At 32.2% G+C, this 16612-nt stretch overlaps 1 protein-coding gene across 15 annotated transcripts in view; it reads right to left on the minus strand.

Moving 5' to 3' along the window:
• The window catches only part of LOC139808477 (serine/threonine-protein kinase MARK2), an 83857-nt gene that overhangs the window by 5023 nt on the left and 62222 nt on the right, over positions 1–16612 (minus strand). For 6 of the 15 annotated variants that reach the window (XM_071770513.1, XM_071770522.1, XM_071770518.1 and 3 more), the window contains 11 exons: positions 14143–14358; positions 13344–13722; positions 13033–13268; positions 12775–12886; positions 11805–11917; positions 11509–11710; positions 10930–11127; positions 10114–10315; positions 8604–8771; positions 7131–7251; positions 6915–7003 (listed from right to left, as the gene is read on the minus strand). In XM_071770513.1, the coding sequence (XP_071626614.1) occupies positions 6915–7003; positions 7131–7251; positions 8604–8771; positions 10114–10315; positions 10930–11127; positions 11509–11710; positions 11805–11917; positions 12775–12886; positions 13033–13268; positions 13344–13722; positions 14143–14358 (2036 nt within the window). Of the gene's footprint in view, positions 1–117; positions 3794–4089; positions 5229–6914; positions 7004–7130; positions 7252–8603; positions 8772–10113; positions 10316–10929; positions 11128–11508; positions 11711–11804; positions 11918–12774; positions 12887–13032; positions 13269–13343; positions 13723–14142; positions 14359–16612 lie in introns of those variants that run through there. The other 9 variants (XM_071770524.1, XM_071770515.1, XM_071770523.1 and 6 more) reach the window with 7 other exon arrangements.

Below are 16612 nucleotides of genomic sequence, written 5' to 3' on the forward strand. Positions count from 1 at the left end.
CATAACACATTCCTATCGAGTTACATGCATCATGAACGCTATAAGACGTATTCTCGCACAGGCAAAAATGTTCTTTTTCATGTATACAAGGATTTAGAAATAAATTAATACAACATATACAAGACATTTCTGACATATTTATTAATGCGAAATTATTACTATTATTGCTCCTTAAAATTATTAAATAATATTTCTATCTTGTTTATGTATTATGAGCTATTTACTGCCCTCCATAACGTAAAATCTAAATTAGAATTTCTAAATTAGGTTTTTTAAATAATAGATTGACTATAATTAATTGAATATCCTAAGGATCCACTTTGGATGCTTGGACGGGCACGCAGTTGGAGTGCAGCAAAGAGCATAATCACTTAAAGACATGTTATATTATATAAATTGCAAACAAATGTTTTTAAATTCATGTTTTGATATTTTAATATGACGTGGTCTCTCTCTCTCTCTCTCTCTCTCTCTCTCTTTCTCTCTCTCCCTCCCTCTCTCACTCTCTTCTTTAATTGTTCAATATTGTTTCTTTCTCTCTTTTCGCTTCTCTTATTTTCATATACATTAGTTTATTAGGTGACCTTAGATATTACATTTTATTACTTTTATAACTTTCTAATATCACTTATGTATCCGAATATCGATAAACATGTGACAAATACAAAAACAAATCCTAGTAATGACGATTTTAAACATTCGTTGAAAATATATTATATCAAAATACTAAATATATCGGGATACATTAATTGTGCAATCTCATTAATTGTAAATAAAAAGTTAATTGGAAATATATTTTATATCATACAATAGAAGTAAATAGTATATACGATTTTTTAAATATCCTTTATACAAAAGAATATAAAAAAATCATCAATGTCTTAAAAGATCAGAGATGATAAAACTTCTCTGATTTGCTACAAGTAGGATAACATATTTTTAAGCAGCTCAAGGCCACTCTACAGAATACGCCATGATTCGCGTTAATAAACGTATAATAATAGTTATTTGCCGTATAAATGTAGATGCTATTTGCGTTGACCAGATATTATTAATAAATGCTACTGGCAATGACTGTGGAAGGATTAGTGCAATTGATCTATCGTGTAACGAGATATTTGAAATACACAATATTATATAGGAGAAGGCACGTATCTGCGATATTGGGGTAACACATGATCACAATTCTCAAATTTATTATATGCGCAAAGACAATACCTGTACTTAGTATTGAAATAAAGCCAGATTGCAGATTATTAATATTTTTAATCGCTATGCCTTATACTGTAAAGGATTATGCGTAATACCTTGCTTCTGTATTTTTTTTTTAATTAAAAATATGATAGATAAGTATGATTTCTTATATATTAAAAAAAAAATATATATATATATAATATATATATATATATTTCTACATATGATAAATATGACATTTATAAAAAGTAATCTTGGGTAAAAGCTATTATAAATGACAGTTAATTTAATCGGATTTTTAATATTACATTGTACTAAGCACAGCATTGCTCTTTAATAAGAAATCAGCATTACCATTTATCTTTATTGTTATACAGTGAGATTATCAAAGATATACGTGCTTAAATATTGTATATTTCTAATAATTAAATAATGATATAATGTATATAGATTAGGATACATTAATCAATATACAAATAAATGAAGTACCAATTAATTATGGCCTGCTTTGTTCAAATAACGATGTGTTCGATTATATGTCGCGTTCTCAATAATTTATACAATACACATATGAATATTTTATTAATAGAATAAATTAAAGCAAGGTGGGTAAAATCGAATTGCCATTCATTGCAATCAAATAGCACTCTAATCATAAATGTATTAGTCAGCTTTGAGATCAATGTCGGAACAGTATATATAATTGCCAGTTTGCAGAAATAAAGAATCATTCTGTTATATTAGACATATGAATATTTTTGTTAATCTGTTGCTATTTGCTTACAGAATTTCGACAATGAAAAATATCTGATAAAAATAAGTTATACTTTTATTAATCGCATTAAAAGACAAGTGCTTTATAATCAAAGAGAAAAGATAAAGTGGAATGCCTGATATATATATTTTTACATATCTCCATATTTGGGTTCATTCGATCGAAATGTATTTGTTTTTAACAAATTGAGTCAGCTAAATAATATTCAAATATAAATGCAATTATATTGACATTGGTTAGAAAACATAAATATAAGAATCAATTCAAAAACCATGTAAAAGTATGAGGTATATTAAATTGTAAGACTCGTTTCTTCTTAATATTGGAAATAGATAGAGTTGATTAGCTCCTTTGCCTGTTTAGATTCTTTCATTTTTGCAAAGAAATACGTTATTTATTATAATTTTAAAATTATCTATAAATAAGAAAAAAAAGGTATGAAGCTGCACAAGATATTTTACGGAAGAAAATGTTGTAGCTATGTCAATATCTATACATACATATGTATGTGACAACATACGTATCCATTCATTTTAAAGGACATATTTCCTTGAATTTCGTTTTAGTGAAAGAATCAGTACAAGAAGCCAATGTATAAAGTTATTAATAACGTTACACGAAAGCCAGACACGTACTCCACGCTATCTTTGAAAAAAAAGGAATCTATGCTGGATATAAAAAAAAAGAAGAAAAAAAGAGGAAACAGCATATATGTTATACAGTAAAAGCATGAAATCAGTAATTGTACACAGTTACTAGTAAATTTATACATATACTAACTTTACTATTAAAATTGACAAGAAAGAAGGCAATTTGATACTTATAATACAATAAATGTATGCCCTTACTATTCTAATTTAGCAAAAATGTATACGAACAATATGCAATTTAAAATACTATTATATACATATAGTTTACTATGTTCCAATAAATAGAAACCATTTTATTAAATAACATAATATCTGTTAACTTCTTGTATTTTTGAAAAATTCTTTGTTTAGTTTTCTATTTTATTAAAAATTATTTATTAAATATAGATATAGATATTTATTTTAGATATCGTATATGAATAACAATTATTTTTGTTTAAAGTATTATGATATAATACGTTGTTATTATTTCAATTAAAAGTATCAAATTGCATGCAGTTCAATTTATAAACCATTTGTTAATCAGGATATGCAATTCACACAAGCATAAAGTTTGTATTAATTAGTACGCTTTTACTAAAATTTAAATAAGAATATAAACTTGCGAGTAAGAGTAAACATGTTTATTTTTGTTCTTTACTTTCTCTAATCTTAAATAATTTACTAAATGTATATATTTAAATGTATAGACGTATTTATTAATAAGTATAATGTACATTTACTGAGAATTTTACGCTTTTACTGTAACATATACATTACATCATATCATACTTAGTCAATGGTATCAATTTCAACACAAGCAGCACATATTTTACATATTATATTATGAAAATATGCAATATGGAAGATATGCTTTAATCATTTGCAATAACAAACGTTTTATCATACGATAGATTCCACGATAGAATCTCAAATATTATTGCTATCCAACATATTTTCCTAAAAAAAAAAAAAAAAAGAAAAAAGAAAAAATTAACTATAATGTTACAGGATATACAATATTATTCTAGTCCTCATTGTAATTTATGAAAAAAAAAGAGAAAAAATCAAAACGAAATAAAATAATACATTCGTGGAAGATGCGATTGCCATGGCGCGATATATCTGCATGCGGCTCGCTCTCATTTCAGCTCGGGGGAAACAAGGCGAGACTTCCTCCTTCACTTAAAAAAATCTGTCAAAGTACGAACAATCATATGTACTCTATTATCTATTAAATCTGTCTGGTTCGTTCGTTAGTGTTAGTATAACTATAACATTTTCCTCACACTCGAAATTCTCTACCACTCGTAATCGATCATTATCGATCGAATATATACTTTCACGTTAGCAAGCATCTGTCGCTCTTATCTTCCAAAGGCAGTATAGAGAAAAAAGGGTATTATAAAGATAGTAATAATACAAAAACAAAGGAACATGAGTAAACGTGTTTTTCTCCAATAAAATATAAATAAGAAATTAAAAGGTTCGTTTCAAACAAAATATTTAGGAGTTGTAAAAATTTCTGTACTAATTTATATATGTATCGTTGATTTGCAAATAAAATTCATTTCATCATATTTGCAAGATTACTAGTTGCTAACTTTAATATAGAAGAATAATCTATGCCTGTCAATGCCTGTCACACATCCGCCGTTACATAAAAATATGCTTTCGGTATTTAAATTCACACCCATCATTTTAGTGGCTAGATACTTTACGTCGAAAGGCATCCATTAACTATCATCGCTCTTCGTAAAATGGTTTTTACATGTATTCTTTACTGTTACTTTATAACGAAGGCAAAACAAGTATAGTCTATACGCCAGGTCGATTGAGCATTTTTATCGAGGTTGATGGCTTAAGTTAATGTTTTTTAATGTTTTTTGGGACCCAAAAAACAAAAAAACATTAACTTAAGCCATCAACCTCGATAAAAATGCTCAATCGACCTGGCGTATAGACTAGTAAGCTAAAACAGCTTTTGTGGCGTGAAAAATGGTACAAAAATATAAAGAAAAATATATATCAGATTTCTCTTTAGATAGACGACGTAAAGTATGCATATGGTTACAGGCAGACTGAATTAGAAAAGGCACAGATACCAGAGCTATATCTAAGTGCGTAAGGCGATTTCCATGTTTGTGATTTCAGGAAGACATTTTTTCTATTCAATAATTATATAATCATACATACATATACATACATACATATATATATATATATATATATATATATATATATATAGATAGATAGATAGATTTGGATGCGATAATACACAATATATACACATATACATATCGTATGTATACTTGAAGATGACGCACAATATTCGACATGTAAAAGTTCTTAAAAAAGTAATTTACACTCAATCTTGAGAACCACAGAATAACGGAGTCATTTTTCTTTTTTCTTTTGAGATTGTATGCATCACACAATATCCATTGAGCGGTTGACTAATAATAAATAGACTTTGCCTGTTTGCCCAGCTCGATTCGATATGCGTTAGGTACGCATCGGGCATGCTGTATCATGACCGTCGGCACATCGGTTGTGTTAAAACCCGTGTCTGTATGGCCTTTCGCTTGTCGGAACTCGAGAGATGAAGCGAAGCTTATATGGTTCATGGCCTGCAGCATATAATATATATACCGGTATGAATTGATAATAGAAACGACAAATATTCATTCTGATGCACCAATGGCTATGGATGCCGTCAATTCGCACATTTCTGTACAATTATTCTGTACTATGTTGGAACGATGAGTACAGTGACCATATCATGAAAGTGAAAGAATATTATAATTGTCTACAACAAATTGTATACTCTCGTTATTCTGCAGTCTTCCATCCTCAGCTCCAAGTACTTATGTACGTGTGTAGTATGCGCTGTCATTTTGCGTTTGAATGTGCGATACGATAATTAGGTCCCATATATATACATATGGGACCTAATATCTATATATATAAAATAAATCAAAGATATGCCTCGCTACAATCGAGTGAGAAAAAGGGATGCACAATGAGTATGCGAGGTGGCCTGAATTCAGCCAAGCAGTGTGTATTATTTCCATCAATCGATGTCAAAAAAATTTGTCTTAAGCGCGAATCTTATAGCAATATAATAGACGATTTAATCTATGTATAATATAATAAATGAATGAATAAAAACTCTATATAAGAAGACGTTGTGTACTTTTCGTTATGCATATAGAACGAAAACGAAAAGATTTCTCTACTTAGAATTCAGCTAAAGGATACAATCTGTCAAGCCAATATTTATGGGACAAACAAACAATACAGATAGGTGAAGTACGCGATACGCTTGAGGATGAAAATGGTATATAAGTATATATAAATATTAAATAAAGCTACGAAACAAAATGCATAAGCTACATGTTTTGCGGCTTTCACTGATAATGGTCGCTGCTGGCTCATCGAATTTGTAACGAATAAGATCATATATATCCTTATAATATGTAAATATATTTTGATGTATAGAATTTCCAGAATTACATAGTCATTGTGCATCCTTAAAAACAGAAACATCATTTGCATGCAAACAATAGATACAATTTATCAAACTATATCACAATGTGAGATATATTCAAGTATATTAAAATTTCAACACTTAAATATTTAAGATGCTAAGCATGCACTGAGGATCCACTGCAAAGCTGTGATTATGCTAGCGCTCTCAGTCTGTACTTGTAATCGAATAATTGAATAACATGGCGACATGAAATTATTAAATATATATTTACTACTTGGTATATATATCGTGAAATAAATTAACAAAAATGGATGTATAATCAAGTAAAATGGAGCGAAGGAAATAAAAGAAATTTATAAAAAATATGTAACAATGTTTTATGCTATGAAATATTTGATTTTCATGGACCTTCTTTACGCGTGGATATAGAGAGATTCGATTAAGATAATACATGCAACACAATATATACTACATATTATTGTATTAAAAAGATCGATTTTGGGTAACTGATGACTTTGGTACTTTAACACACATTTATCTTCTAAATTAATATCTTCACCATCTTTACGAGTTGATTACTAATAACGTTTCAAAAAAACTATATATTTTACATTAATGCCAATTAGGAAATATATAATTTAATTATATAATCCGATCAAATTGTTTGTTTTGAATAGAATAATTGCCTTAAATTACAAAATACGTGAACGGTAAAAAAAATATTCGTAAATGTACAGTGGTAATATTACAATCATACAAATTATTAGCATGCTGTCAAATACCGGTATCGTTAAATATATATTTAATCAATCACAGAACTTACCGTTTGGAGAACTTCGAGGATAATTTCGAGAAGAAGGACGGCCTTGCTAGTGGGCTAATTGCATTTGTGTCCTGCGTTTGTGTGTGACCCTGGAAACACATTCATATTAATTGTTAATAAAATAAATAATTCCTTATAATTAATAATTGCTAATAAAAGAGGCAAACTTGGTAAATCAAATTCTTCTCCTATAATTATGTCACCTTAAGTGCTCACCTGAGTGTGATTTCGCTGTGCTCTATTTTGGCCAGAATGGAACGTACTGCGACTCGGAACATTCCGTGGAAATGCTGGCGTAGTGGTTGTGGTAAGTCTGTTGCTTGTGCATACACCCAAACTAAATAACAAATAATGATTTCTGTTTTAATACAGATTGCAGTCACATCATAAATATATAGGCTGATTTATCAGCATTTTTATTTTTATGCACACTATAACGGATTATGGAAAGTACATGTTCGCAGCGAATACACTACCATCACCTATTCGATTCAAGTAAAGCTGGTATCAAAATGTCAAGAAGATGTAAAGTATATAAAATTAGTTGTTCAACTGTTACATTTCTGAAGATATTATTGTGTAAAAGTTTTCAACGCGCAAGCAATATCTTACAAATTAAGCTTAGTGAATAGAGTTAACAAAGCAATATTGATATGAGAAATTAATTCATATTGATAAAAAATATGTAGTACGTTATTGTTCAAATAGGCACAGTCTACTGTAACTGCGCATGCAGCGGAAAGAAATTATTTCAAGAATATAATTGTGCGTTCTGCGAGAGATATGTTTTAAATACAGCAATTGAATAAGAAAGGAAGCTAGAAAGGACTTCGTGATTGTAAATGGCGTTAAGTAACTTTTGTTAGATGTTGGATCATATAAATAATTTATAAAATAGATAATATTAAATAGCAGCTTACACTCTATATACAATATGATAAGTTTTCAAAGCTAACAAGGAAAATACAGAGAGAGATATATATATAGTATGTATCAAACGCGTATTTATATGTGAAATTGATGATCGATTGGAAATAAATACTTCTTTAATAAAAATAATTATGATAACATGCTTCTATATATATACTACAGTATATTATCCTAATTGTCCTACATATTGAGCTTAGTGATCAATCAAGAGTCATACAAAAATTTCCAAGTGAGCGAAATGTAAGCATGTCGAAATTGTATCATGAATCGTAATGAGATGATTGTACCATGATCAAACCTAAATGATTTTTATACAAATGGAAAAAGAAGCAATAAAACCGATATAGAAATCTAGCAAAGTTTATATCATGCAAATGAAAGAGAGAGAGTAAAGAGAGAGAAGAATATAAAAAAGCAATGAGAAAAGAGAACCAAAAAACAATGAGAGAATGACCAGAAACTATCCTAGAGAATCCTATGTCGATAATTTTTAAAATAAACCAAAGAAATCGGCACTGTCGTTTTTGAGCTTTTTGAGCTTCTGAAAAACGAATTTTCTCATCGTCTGCTTCGGCAAAATTTGCGAAAGACTATAATGATAGGAGAGACCTAATTACCCTAAGAGAGTTAGTGGCCCAAGAAAGAAGTAACAAAATAAAAAAACCAAATGTATCCGAAATATACATATATATTTAATAAATATGCAGGAATGTGTATGCAGGTCTTTCGGTTTTTGTATTAGGCATCGGGGGCCTGTACCTCTGCCTAAGGGGGTCAGCAGTGGCGAGTAAGGAGTTGTGGGCGTTGCGTGGTTGAGGGTCCAGTAGTGAATGGTCGCTGGGGGGTACACCACTTGAGGAACGGTGACTTGCGCTGATGCTCGCAGACTTGGTGTGACCCCGCGTTGGTCTAGTGCCCTCGCCCAGGCTGTGCACAAAACTAATCAGCAAATTGCCGAACCTTATGTTCCACGATTTAATCCTATTTTTTGTATATAATAAAGGAACAGAAATTCTTTTAAGACTGTACAGAAGCAAAACGGGGCGAGATCTAAAATTTATGAAATTTCAGATATTGAAAATATTTCGTTACATATTTATGCACATGACATGATAATAAATTTAATTTTTGAAAGATAAATAATTTTATATTAAGAATTTTCTTACTTGTTTCAAACAACTTCTTGATTCTTACAACTTCAAACAACTGACTTGATTCTTACTTGTACTGTTATTTATTTTTATGTAGTATATTGTAAAAAAAAAAGAAAAAAATCATATTTAATAATTTTCATATATATTTAAACATATTTTATTTACCCATAAAAAATTCTAAAAAAATCTGCGCACATATATATAGATACATGTATGTGTAACATATGTACATATGTATATATATAAATCATATATATCTTTATAGAAATATATATTTTGTAACTAAAATTCGTTGACAAGGAATATAAAAGGGGAGAATCGTAAGGATGGAAAAAGGAGAATAAAATTACTAACTGCTGCAGCAAATGTAACTTCGCGAAATACTCGTACGATAAGAGAACAGAATATGATGCTACAACGTAAGGATGAAAAATGTATGATGGATGTTAATGTGTGTGTCTAAACACCTTCTCGACTAGATATTTGAAGTAACAGTTATACACGTAGATGCGACTGCGGTCTGATATCAGCAAGTGTCTGCACATGTATAAACGTTACATCGGACTGTCCTATTCAATACATCTGTCAAGGCATAAAGAAAGTGATATTGCAATGAACGATTGGCAGGCAGCAGCCAACATGCTAGAGCAATGCAACAAACAAATGAACTCCCTGGCTTTTAATGATAGACTTTGTTATTATTCACTCGATTATCAAGTCATTTCTCGAGTAATGGTTTAGTGTACTTTACACACATAAGTAATCAGTCGTCTACAGTTAGTGAGAGTAAAAGTGTTAAGTCGATAGAAGACGTCACACGAAATGCACTAATATTCTTATTTTATATTATATCATTATATAGTTAATGAGATATTGAACCATGGTTTAATTTGTGAATATAAATTGATAATAGCAAATTCAAGTAATATATAAGGAACAAAAACTAAATGTCCAATATCCCATATGTTAAATATGTATCGAGAAGTGAATAAATATATAGAATACTAGAAAAAGTATAATAAAGAATCTCATAGCACTAAGTTTATTTTTAAATTATATTTGTACTCCGTTTTCGTGTAAATATTTCTGATAAAAATAATTGGATATCACTATACCTGGGTACTTCGTTGGTTCTTTCAGTAGATGATGATGATGTTTTTGCTTGATCATAGGAGATGGTGCTACGTCGACCAACAGAACCAGGAGCAGGTGAGGTAAGAGGCCGACCACCACCTACCCCTGCGTTCATTGTGTTGCTCTTGTTTACCCTTGCTTTACCACCAGGACTGGTACCCACGCCTAGAATAAACATTGTCACTGCAAGCCTCATTAGATATGGTTCAACACAAAACACAAAGCAACATACTTTAAATTATAACAAACAGAAACATATCATTAAAAAGACAACGAGCTGCTAAGTAAAATGTCTGAACCTGCTTCCATATTAAGAAACAAACATAGACTAAAGTAATTACGACTGTCACTTCCTCGTACTTTCAATTACAGTGTACAATTGTACATGATAAATGATCAGGTTTTAAAGATATATGTGCATGATATGCGGTAAAATTATGACAATATGATTGTGCGTTCAATCTTATGAACATATAAGAAACGGGCATGACAATTTGACATTAAAATGTATACAATCTTCGAACCTTCGATAAAGATATGATTGTAATGATAAATATGATAAAATTTGTGATTTATGAACAATACGGAATAATACGAACACAAATAACAGATAAATTACAAATTAATTGTAAATTCGACAAATTATATATTAAAACGCTGCAACCTTGTCCAAAGCAACCTCATCCAAAGACTTTACCCAAGCATCACGAAGGAAATATAGCGCGACAAGTCGAATATCTTTTTATAAGAGATTTCTATTCTAAACTATTGTTCAAGGACAAAGTATAACAACTCACTAGTATCTAATTGCCCAGGTGGTTGACTGTTTTTAGGTGCGGAGGGCCGGGTTGCAGAAACGCGAGCACTATTTTCCTTGATCGTGGCTGCGTCCACAGTATTTTGTCGTTTAAAATTACTACCTCCGCTTCCAGTCACAGTTGTGCCAGTTACTGCAGTCGCGTGATTGTGATTCGTTGCATTACCTGGACTGGGTCCTAATAAGGAAAAAAATTATATAATAAAATCCTCCATTTTAAATCCAGTATTTATATTAATAGATATATCAGAGCAAACAATCTCGTCGTTTTTTATTATCATATTCCAACATTCATTACACCACTTTTATTACAAATTTAGTTTAACGACAAAACTACATACTAACTAATAGCTATTATTATACCTTCTTCTATCAACACAAATAAATAATACAAAAATTGTTGCATGAAAATCACAATTTTCGTCATCAAAAATACAGATATCTTTGTCTTACCCAAATTTGATAAGTGTCCTTATCCATGCTTGTTATTTGACAGTAAAGTTTAAACTGCCATACTGCATTAAGAGTTATGGTTAAAACAAATGGATATAACACTTACGAAGAGTTTCACCACCAGACGAGGCCCGTCTACTGGGTTTTGGATTGCTAGCAGAAATACTTCTGTGAACACCTCTGTGAGATGGACTCTGTACCGCGCCACCTGTTCCCCCACTGCTTCCTCCTCCACCACCTGAACTGACTTGAGGTGGAATGTTACGCAGCGATAATGAACTACCTGAGCGTGATCCATCACTTTCAGGCTGTACAAATAGAAATTCGGAAAAAATGTAAAGGAAAAATGATTTTGACGCTACCTATATACTGTACATTAATCTTGATATATCGTACACTTACATCTGTCGTTTTTCTGCCTAAGAGCAAGTAAGTGGCGAATACATCGTCATATTTTGCTTGTCCTAAAGAATCCTCTATTTCACTTCGAGTGTATCCCATATTGGCTAAGGCCTCTGAAATGGAAATGCGTGGCGGCATAGTCACATCCATTAAAGTGAAACAATTTTCCGACAACATTCATAATTCAAAATTAAAGAGATGCAAAAATTAAGACAGAAGACTTCACTACGTATTGTTATAACAGATACTATCCAACATTTAGAAATTAGAACATTAAATTCTTAAAGATTAGACTTATCGTCTTCGTGATGTATATCCGTGTTTTCACACTCTTAAAATCCACACTTAGAAATAACATGTGGTTTTAGTTCAATTTTAATATTAGCATTAGTTAAAAAAATTTTACTTTTTTGATCAAGATGTATTTCCATGCAATTTTTTTTTTTTTTTTCAAGAAGCAAATGACAAACACATACATGTAGGTATAAATATATCAGACTAAATAAGGATTCGAAAAACAAGCTACGAGATATTTTCACGCTGTGCATAGAAAATGTGCACTTACAAATCTCTTACTTGATATAATTTAGTAAAACGTTATCTCAAATTGTGTGTGTCCGAAGGACTCTATATTCAGCTTTTTAATAGAAAACTATAATTCAGTACGGATTACTAAATAGTATTGAGTAAGACTGTCTGATATATTTCGATAATATATTAATAGTGATTACATTGCACAATTTTCCAACTACAAGAAACACCCGACCATGTAAACATTCTCCTTAAAGAAACTATATAAAAAAATCCAGCATATTAAAACAATTTTGAAATCATAATATAGTTTGAAAACATGTATATATGTATGTCGAAAAAGACAGATCTTTGTCACTCATCTTACATAGCGTAGAATGTTCACAATGGGTGTGACATTAAACATAAAAACGGTAAGTAGTAAGTGTTATGTACATACTGGTAGACTCACCTATCCTCTTGTGATCTCTATAATCAGGTTCAGGTTCTAAGTACGGCTTTAATTCGTCATCCTCGTATCCCAAATTCATCCATTTATCCTTCATTATGTTCTACAGTAATAAAAATTGTTAAATTATTTTTTTCGAACATAACTTACGCATGATTAAAAAATACTCGCTTGTAAATGCACTGATAAAACAACAATACCTTAACTAGAAAGGTGATAAAGAGTTGAAGAATAAAATACAATTCGAACCTGATCCCCACGTACCTCTAGTGAGGCTCTCTTCGTTGGATTGAGCACCAAAAATTTCTTGAGAAGATTTTCACAGTCGGTGGACATATAAAACGGAATTCTATATTTCCCCCTTAATACCCTTTCCCTCAATTCCCTCAATGTCGAACCATCGAAAGGCAGTGAGCCGGATACCAATGTGTATAGAATTACACCTAACGACCATACGTCCACTTCCGGACCATCGTATTTCTTTCCTGTAAACAAAAAATTATACAAGTAAATTTGAAGCTCACACATTGCAAACCCGCATGAGTAATTCGAGAGAATACCTTGAAAAAGTTCCGGTGCGGCATATGGCGGCGAGCCACAAAATGTGTCTAATTTGTTACCGGGTGTGAATTCATTGCTAAAACCGAAATCGGCGATCTTGATATTCATTTCACTATCGAGCAACAGATTTTCGGCTTTTAAGTCTCTATGAATGATCTTCTTTTGATGGCAGTATTGCACAGCAGAAACGATCTGCCTGAACTTCGCTCTCGCTTCTTTCTCCTTCATCCGCCCGTGCAGAACCAGATAGTCGAAGACCTCGCCACCACTGGCATACTCCATTACCAGGTACAGTGTCTTTTCAGTCTCGATCACTTGGAACAATTTCACTATATTTGGATGGTCAAGCATCTTCATTATCCTGACTTCTCGGAACAGCTGTAATTGACCAGATGCATCAGCATGAATCACATACTTATATTTATGAGATGCATGTGTAACTTAAAGTTTTTTTTCTGTCAAATTATGATAATGCTACATGACTCAGGCGATGACAAGTCTTCTTATGAAAATATTAGCACGCAAAATAAATCAATATAATTAGAATAGTGACTTGTACGTTACAACAATCAATTTAAAATAATGGCTAATGGTACTTAACATTACATACATTGAAACAAGCAAGTTATAAATATAACAAGTTGTTAGTTATTCACTGACAAAGCAAAATTTCTTACTTAGTTTGATAATGCAATTTATAATTCTAACAATTCTCACTCTTACAATTCTACTCAGTGAGTCTTTGTAAAAAAAAAAGGAATGATAAGAATATATAAGATAACAGCGATATAGTGTTACCTTTTGAAGACTACCGGGATTCAATTGAGTCTTATCGATGATCTTGATGGCTACTTCCTTCCCCGTGGGCACATGCTTAGCAAGTTTCACCTTGGCAAAGTTGCCTTTGCCAATGGTCTTCAGTAATTTGTACTTGCCGATATGAGGTTCTTCGGAGGTTCGACTCCTCGAAGAGAGCCGACCTCCGCTACTCGACACCCCTACGCCATCCCCCGTCTGTAACACACAAAAATCATGATCGATAAGCAAATAAAAGTCAAGTGAATTATAGACAACGTTGTCGTCAAATTGCTGAATGCAAAACACTCATTTCTGAGTAAAAATCGCAGCAAATTCTTTTCTTTCAAACGCGTAGATGTCAAATTTTTATTTTGTAAGATTAATTACAAATGACAAGAGCAATTTCGATTTATTTGTTCTCAATGTGACTATATCTCTGTATAATTATAACATTCTGAATACCGGTATGTATTCAGAAAACAAAATATTAGATACATATACAGTTAATGTTAGAAATTAAAAGTATTAAAAAACATATATATATTATAACATATATCTTTTTTTTGTTTAATTCTTAATAAGATGAATAAAAAAATATAAACATATACATATATAAATAGATATATTAAAACTAAAATAGCCGATGTTACTGAACGATTTCGCAACGAGATATGAGCAAGAAACGTATAATTAAATTAAAAGTTTAGCGACTTATGTAATATAATCTGTAATCTAAATTCAATAACTTGGAAATTATTGCAAACGCTATATGTACCGAGCGTGCTAATTTATTTCGAGAAACGAGAGAACGTCGTGCACAGTTGCGTCGTAAATAGCCAACTATTTCAGAAACTTAGGTTGCATCTCCGAGCGCGGCGTTTAAAGTCACGGAATGGGGCAGGAGAAATACGGGGCAAAGGCTCGTTAAGAGCTCAGCGTGCATTCCTCGAGAATGCCACATCGCGGGGAATCGCGGACCTCTCCTCTCGCGTAAAATATTGCATTTATTTACGCATACGCACATGCCTGCGCGGCCGCACTTGACACTTCCAAGCACGGTGGCGGCAACGGCCATTGTCAATGGAATTAATTAAAACTCGTTAAAGATACTCGTGTACCAGATACAGATTGTTCCAAATGGAACACGCTGGACTCTCTCGTATTAATTGCAAGGACAACCGTTGTATTGCGTTACGTCCACGTGCGACGTCAACGTCGACGTCGACGTCGCATGTGCGATTTTTTACCTCTTATCGCAATATCTCTAATAAAGGAAAATAGAGAGAAGAAAAAGAGAGAAACGGCAGAATCGACATGTATTTATGAAGTATTTATGAAGAAGTCGGAGTGCATGCACTATGCTCGCGAACAGTCCAGATACACGCCTTTGAATTATAAGAGGCATCAAGAATTTAGAATAAAAGCTGCAAACTATCTATTTATGATAAAAGTATAAAGGCGCATATGATAAAAAGCAGACGAGATAAAGAGTAATAAAGTAATTAGAATAGCAATTTGACAATTAATTTCGTAGGATCGAACGGTTATTACCCGCAGGAGGCCACGCGTGACCATCTTGCGCGAGGTGGTGGTGGCCGCAGCTTTAGAGGCCGCCAGTTTGACTGCTTGCGAGTCTCAGAAGGACAATCGATAGGCGACGGATCGACGACGGATCCGACAGTAGACCGCTTCCTCGTGCTCGCATGCACGCGATTTAAATGGCAAATTATTTGATTTGTCTGTCCGCCGATATCGCGAGAACGCACAGAAAAAGTTCAACACAACAGAAGATAATCGTGGATCTTAATAGATTTCTTCGATCTTTCCGTCACTATAATCGCTAATCGCTTCGTTTCACATGTCGACGTCACGCGATGGTCACGATTTACGGATCGCGCGACTCTTTTTTTCCGATCATTTATTAACAATCGGATTAATTTAATTCTGGATTCTTCTTCGATAATGATGACCAATCAATGATGATTTCCTTGATCGAGTACCGCAGTTCCCGTGGTCGGTCGTTTTGGAAGGTCGAGCGATGAGTCAACTTGCGAAGCGTATCGCCACGCTGGTTCATTTTATCAGAATGTGCGCGGTGTCGTATAAAATCCACCACTGTATTTCAATGAAATAAACCGATTGTTATATCGGTCGCTACCATCTGTCGCTAGGCAAACACACTTCGATCTCCGACTGCCGAGAAATAAATGAGGATAATCCGTTAACTTTGGTACCATAATTTAAAGGGACATTTCTCTTCGAATTCCGATGACGTTTGAATTACATTTCTCGATTAATAAATCTCTCTCAATCATTTTGCCGCGCGGATCGTTTATAAAATACAAGATATTATTCTACGAACATCACTGTCCGATATATTCCATTAGGCACTCTTTGTACTGGTATTGACGATTGAATCTCAAATCGATTCCTCGAAGATGATATTTGTACTCCACTAGAGTAGCTTGCA

The sequence above is a fragment of the Temnothorax longispinosus genome, chromosome 2 (genome assembly GCF_030848805.1).
Source record: "Temnothorax longispinosus isolate EJ_2023e chromosome 2, Tlon_JGU_v1, whole genome shotgun sequence".
Lineage (NCBI taxonomy): Eukaryota > Metazoa > Arthropoda > Insecta > Hymenoptera > Formicidae > Temnothorax > Temnothorax longispinosus.